This window comes from Vidua chalybeata, chromosome 1 (assembly GCF_026979565.1).
Source record: "Vidua chalybeata isolate OUT-0048 chromosome 1, bVidCha1 merged haplotype, whole genome shotgun sequence".
Lineage (NCBI taxonomy): Eukaryota > Metazoa > Chordata > Aves > Passeriformes > Viduidae > Vidua > Vidua chalybeata.
In genome coordinates, this window is record NC_071530.1 from 72900141 (window position 1) to 72906721 (window position 6581).

The window sequence follows — 6581 nt, forward strand, 5'->3', positions numbered from 1 at the left end:
AAGCCCCGGATTCCACGACACCAGCAGAGCTCCACTACCCCGCCTCAGCCTTTTCTTTCGCCGCGTCGTAGTTGGGTGAGTGCAGCTGCCCGAAGAGAGCAGCCGACGCAGGCTCTTATCTTTTCCTTTTCTCCTTTGCTTGGGTGGGGATTCTCTTCTGCAGCGAGGAGATGGGTAACCGCCTCTCCCCTGCAAGACGAGACTTTTATTGCCAAGTTAAAGCTACCCTTCAGTTCGGGAATGTTTCTTTTAATAAGCGGGTCCTTAAATCTTTTGTTATTTTCATTTTTGATCATTTTCCAGATGCCTCTACTGAGGATGTTCTTTCTATTTCATTCTGGGGAAAAATTGGGCGTTATATTTATGATTTACAAGTTTCTGGGAATTTTAGGGTCAGGAGATTTTTTCCTATTTATGATATTATTTTTAATTTAGTTAAACAAAAAGGGGAAAGTTCGGGTCCCAGTTTTCCTACCCCTTATTCCGCCCCCCTCGCTCCTAACCCCATTTCCCCTAAGGGTGGATCGGGAGATAGATCCTGCCAAAATAAGGCACAGGGTTGCCACCGTCTCCCTGCTGCCTCCCGTTCCACTCTGTCCTTCTCTTGTGCTGGGACTGGCCACCCCAGCACGAGCCCTATCCATTCCCTCGATCCTCATGCCCCCAACCCCAGTTTTACTCCCAGTTCCAGTTCTGTTTTAATAATACCTCAAAATGGCGGCGGCCTCGTGGCCGATCGCCCTGAGACACAAAATGGCGCCTCCTCCTCCTCAACCCCTCCGGTTCCCGCCACTTTACCATCTCCGCCCCCTTTGTCGGTTGCCGCCCCCGCGTCGGGTCCCGCCCCCCATCATGCGTCGATCTTGGTGACGTCGGGACCCTCCCACCCTGCCTCCCTAGCCACACCCCTGGGCGGGCCCCTGGTGGGTGGGACAGGCCTACCAGAAGGCCACGCCCCAGTGGGTGGGTCAGGCCATGCCCCAGTGGGTGGGTCAGGCCACGTCCCCTCTCCTGCCACTTCCGGTTCCCACGCTACCGGAACCGGAAGTGGGCCTTGCCGGAAGCAGGCCATCTTGGCCTGCAGGGTCTCTCATAACCAGGACCCACCGGCAAGGGAGAGGCTTCGAGCCCTAGCCTGTCCTGCCTCATCTTCAGAAGAGGATGAGGACAGTGACGACCCCCGGCCAACAACCAAGCCAGGGGAGGGCTGGGCCCGGATAAGGGCCAAGGCCATTAGGGATGGGGACCTAGATCTCGCCAGGGATCTAGGCCCAATCGCGGCACCGGTTAGGCTCAAGAGGGGGAAGGAACCACGGTGGGAACAGCTGCCATATACGGAGGTGAAGGAGTTGAGGAAGGCAGCCAAGGACTATGGGAGAAATTCCCCGTTTTTTAAAAACACATTGGACCTTACGTTTACTGGACATACTTTGGTGCAGCATGACATTCGATATATAGCAAAGGCTCTGCTGTCCCCCACAGAATTTCTTCTGTGGGAAATACATTGGAAAAAGCTATTAAAACCTATTCTAACCAAATACGACCTTAAGGAGGTGCTGGGAGATGGCGCCGAGGGCCTGGAGGCGCTGGCAGGGGAAGGGGAATTTAGTAAACCAGAAGATCAGATCCTCCTTCCCAACAACCTGCTAAATGACATCCGAGAAGCTGGGAAGGAGGCCCTACTAAAAATACCTGATGGAACCACCCCTCTCCAGAACTTCACATCCATCCTCCAGGGCCCTGATGAGACTTTTATTAAGTATATTGACAGGTTAAAGGAGGCTATAGACCGGCAGATTGAGAATGTCGAGGCCCGAGAAGAACTGCTGCGTAAGATGGCCTTGACCAACGCTAACCCGGAGACAAAGAAGATCCTGCGAGCTCTCCCCCAGGATCCGGAGCCGACCATCGCCAAGATGGTCGAGGCGTGCACAAAAGCGGCATCGATGGAGCAGACTGTGGCGTTTGCGGTGAGCAGGGGTGTGGGGGAGGCAATGGTGGACCTCATGAACACGCGCTGCTTCGGCTGCGGCCAGCTGGGCCATATACAAGCCAATTGCCCACACTGGCCACCAGAGAAGTCCTACCCTCATTATAACCCCTCCCCGAGACCACCTTACAGGAATCCTCGTTATCATCGGCCGGGAAACAGGAGGCGGAGCGCGCTGAGGGGCCGCGCTACGACAACAAATGGCCCGTCCCAATGCCCTGTGCTGCCATCACTCCCGGAAAACCACTGCCCCAACGGCACGTTTCTCCGGACATCCGCAGCCAGGAGGACGGGCTCCGACTCCTCAGACGGACTCAACAACTGAACAGTGCCCGCCGCCAAGTCCTCCGGAGTTCCATCCACATCATGTTTCCGGATGAGGACTTGGTCCGTGTCCCGGTAGGATTCCTGCCGCCACCATACTGCGACCACCCCGTCACAGTGCTGTTCATCGGGGACTCCATCAGCACGCCGGACGACCTCACCATCATCCCGGAGGTCGTCTACTTCGAGCCAGGGGCAGAGCTCAACGTCTCCGTGGTGTGCCATCATCCTCCGTTCTCTCTGCCGAGAGGGTCTCCTTTAGCTCTGTGCTACATCTTACACATGCACTTCAGGGACACTGGCTGCAACATTCTATCGGACTTTCCTACCGATCATATGCACTTCAATGACACTGGCTGCAACATTCTATCAGACTTTCCTACGGATCAAGACCCTTCTGCTTTCTTCATTCAGAACGTTAGCAGACAAAGACCAATCATTAAAACTACTTTTATCTTTCAGGGGAAAAACATTTCGTTGGACCTGATGGCAGACACCGGTGCGGACGTTACCATCGTCCCTCAGGCAGAGTGGCCGCGCGACTGGGAGTTAGTGTCCCCTTGTGGCACAATCTCCGGCGTGGGAGGAGCCGTCAATTCCCGACGCAGTAAGCACCTCGTGTGTGTAGAGGGGCCGGAGGGCCAGATTGCCACAATTCGGCCTTTTGTAGTTGCATCCAATATCAAATTATTAGGCAGGGACGTGTTGTCCCAATGGGGTGCCTGTCTCGACATCCCTAGCCCTGTGTGGGATTTTTAGTCTGGGCCACTGCGGAGCGCACCTCCCCACCGCTTAATTGGAAAACTGATACACCGGTGTGGGTGGACCAGTGGCCCTTGCCAATCGAAAAACTTAATGCGCTCAACGAACTAGTAGAGGAGCAGGTGCGCCTGGGGCATTTAATACCTTCCACCAGCCCCTGGAACACACCTGTCTTTGTTATTAAAAAACCCGGCAAAGACAGGTGGCGCCTGCTCCAAGACCTACGCAGGGTTAATGATGTTATTGAAGATACGGGACCTTTGCAACCGGGCCTTCCCTCTCCCTCTATGCTGCCCCGGGATTGGCAGCTCGCAATCCTTGATATCAAGGATTGTTTCTTCAACATCCCGTTATACCCCGGAGATGCTCCCAGGTTCGCGTTTTCGGTTCCGTCTATCAACCGAGGTGAGCCGTACAAACGGTATCAATGGACCACTCTGCCCCAGGGAATGAAGAATTCTCCGGTGCTCTGCCAAACCTTTGTGGCACAGGTCCTTTCCCCAGTTCGTCGCCTTTTCCCAGAGGCCATCATCCTTCACTATATGGATGATATTTTGATTTGTGCTGCTAGCTCAACATATCTACAAGCAGCCTTAGACAGGACAGTTAAAGCCATCAAAGATGCAGGGTTTCAAATTGCGGAAGATAAGATCCAGCTGTCGTCCCCCTGGAAATACCTGGGCTTCCTGATTACGGGAAGGACCGTCGCGCCCCAGTCTCTTGTCATCAAGGACGACCCACGGACCCTGCGGGATTTGCAGCAGCTTTGCGGTACCATCACCTGGATTCGACCTCTCCTGGGACTCACCACAGAGGAGCTGTCGCCACTTTTCCACCTGCTGAAAGGCGACGGTGACCTGGCATCCCCATGACATCTCACACCGGATGCCCGTGAGGCCTTGGAGAGAGTCGCAGCTGCTATCAAGTCCCGCCAGGCGCATCGGGTCGCGCGGTCCCTCCCAATCCAGTGTGCCATCCTGGGTAAGTCTCCCAACTTACATGCCCTGCTATTCCAGTGGGACGACAGCCAGAGAGACCCACTCCTTATCATCGAGTGGCTGTTCCTCCCCCACCAACCCGCCAAGACAGTAACAACATTTCCTGAAATCATGGCTAAACTAATCATTAAGGCCCGCCAGCTCCTCCGGACCCTCGCAGGGTGTGACCCAGCATGCATCTATTTACCATTAAATTTGGACCAATTGGATTTCCTCTTACAAACAAATGAAAATTTGCAGATTTCAGTAGACAGCTATCCTGGTCAAATTCGGATACACTATCCCAAGCACAAATTATTTAAAGACACTTTATATCTGGCCCCAAAAATTTTTAAAAGCAAAATACCATTAGAAAATGCTCTCACAGTGTTCACTGATGGGTCAGGAAGATCCCACAAATCAGTGATCACTTGGAAGGACCCGGACAGTCAGAAGTGGGAATCTGACATCCAAATAGTTCAGGGATCCCCCCAAATCGCTGAACTTGCAGCGGGTGTGAGAGCCTTCAGAAGATTCCAACAACCTTTCAATTTGGTCACTGATTCGGCATATGTAGCCGGGATAGCAGAGCGGGCCGAACATGCCCTGCTCAAAGAAATTCAAAACAAAACGCTCTATAGCTTGCTCTCAGAACTAATTTGGCTGATCTCCCACAGAGAGCAACCTTATCATATTTTGCATGTTAGGTCACACACAGACCTGCCAGGAGACATCACCGAGGGCAACCGGAGAGCGGACACTCTGGCTATGTTAGTGAACACTGCAAACTCAGCAGCTTTGGCACCCACCCTGCCAGATGTTCATATGCAGGCTGAGCCACGCCTTTTACCATCAGAATGCTCCAGCTCTATGCCGCCAATTTAAGATCTCTAAGGAGCAGGCGCGAGCCATCTTAGCCACCTGCCCCAACTGCCAGTCCCACGCATTACCATCAGTAGCGACAGGGGTTAACCCCCGGGGACTGGGAGCATTGGACATCTGGCAGACAGACATTACTCATTTTCCTTCCTTTGGGCGGCTCAAATATCTCCACGTGTCGGTGGACACATTCTCGGGGGCAGTGTTCGCCTCCACACATACGGGGGAAAAAACCAAAGACATTATAAAACACCTATATATGGCTTTCTCCACTCTGGGTGTCCCAAAAACTATAAAGACTGATAACGGACCAGGGTTTGTGTCCAAACAGTTCATGGAATTTGTGCAACTATGGGGCATTGACCATGTTACTGGAATTCCACACAACCCTACAGGGCAGTCAATCGTGGAACGAAAACATCAGGAAATTAAAAAATTATTAGAACAACAAAACGATTCGGCCATCACCACGAGCCCTGTAGAGAGGTTGTGCAAGGCCCTGTACGTTCTCAATTTCATGAACTGTTCAGACCGTGAGCCAAACCCCCCAGTCCTGCGCCATTTCCATAATAACACCAGGGCGCAGTTGAAGGAGAGGCCTCCTGTGCTCATAAAAGACCCTGAGTCTAAAGTTATCAAAGGTCCACACCCTCTAATAACGTGGGGGAGAGGGTATGGATGTGTTTCAACAGAACAGGGCCCCAGGTGGATCCCCGGAAAATTCATCAAACCATACCGGGAAGACATCTCTACAGAAAGCCAACCCCCGGAACACTCCCCCGAGACGCCAGCTCCATTGGAAACCACCGTCGCGTGGAGTCGAAGGAAAAGGAAGAAGACTAGACCAGCCAATACCGCCATCAGGACCTTAATAACGAACCTGCATTTCCCGCCCGCTTGGACTGTTTACTCTCTGACCCCATCCCCTACCATCCCTCACCCTTTTCCGTCCTACCACTTTCCTCACCCTTTCTTCCCTCATACCTGACCTGATTTTGTTTTCTGTTTTGTTACTATTTCGATTTACACGGGGGAGGATGGGGATTCAAAGGGGTCACTATTCTTATTTCCGTTATAAGTCTATTTATTAGACTTTGGTCCACCCAGAATGGCAGTCGCAGCAGCCAGAACACCCTGCAGTGACCGGCTTCCTGCAGCAGTCACCTAGCAGGAAGCTGGATCGTATCACAGCCCAAAGAGAACGTCTGGGTCACGCTGGCAAAGTCCAGCATCCAGCGGATCCAGGCGTTAGTGAAGGACTTAAAGACTGAAACTGGGGCTGTGGACGCTGTGAACAAGATCTTTTCTCAATGGGGTGTTCCTGGGTGGGCCATTCCAATTGTTAAAGGTTTAGTTTGGGTTTTAATCATAATTTTCTTAATTTCTGTTGCTTTAACTATCTTTAAGAAATTGTTAACTAGGACAATGGGAAATGTTTTTTTAATAAACCAAAAAGGGGGAGTTGTGGGAGGGGTCCCCGCCCTCCCTTGGGAGGCAACTTCAATATAGCAAAAGTTGTCAATCACATGCTGTTTCCCTCCCCAGTTGAGGCTGTCTGTCAAAGCTTAACACACTCCCCAGTTCTAGAAAGTTCTTCTGTTCTGTTAATCCCATTGGACCCTGTTAGAATGCCACTCCTCTCCTGTATC

The 6581-nt window shown here is 52.2% G+C and overlaps 1 protein-coding gene across 1 annotated transcript; it reads left to right on the forward strand.

Annotated features, from left to right (window-relative positions):
- Positions 1 to 714: 714 nt before the first annotated feature.
- On the forward strand, positions 715 to 6203 carry LOC128786629 (uncharacterized). The gene is made up of 7 exons (XM_053940030.1): positions 715 to 866; positions 1085 to 1433; positions 1551 to 1970; positions 2777 to 3039; positions 3081 to 3936; positions 4838 to 5573; positions 6040 to 6203. The coding sequence occupies exons 1-7, from the start codon at positions 715 to 717 to the stop codon at positions 6201 to 6203; spliced, it is 2940 nt and encodes a 979-aa protein (XP_053796005.1).
- The last annotated feature ends 378 nt before the right edge of the window (positions 6204 to 6581 follow it).

Excerpts from the sequence above, each read along its gene's own strand:
- LOC128786629 (XM_053940030.1), top strand. The coding sequence starts at position 715 with ATGGCGGCGGCCTCGTGGCCGATCGCCCTGAGACACAAAATGGCGCCT. Across the intron at positions 867-1,084 it reads CCCATCATGCGTCGATCTTG|GGTCTCTCATAACCAGGACC; the intron begins GTGACGTCGGGA and ends CTTGGCCTGCAG. Across the intron at positions 1,434-1,550 it reads CGTTTACTGGACATACTTTG|GAGGTGCTGGGAGATGGCGC; the intron begins GTGCAGCATGAC and ends TACGACCTTAAG.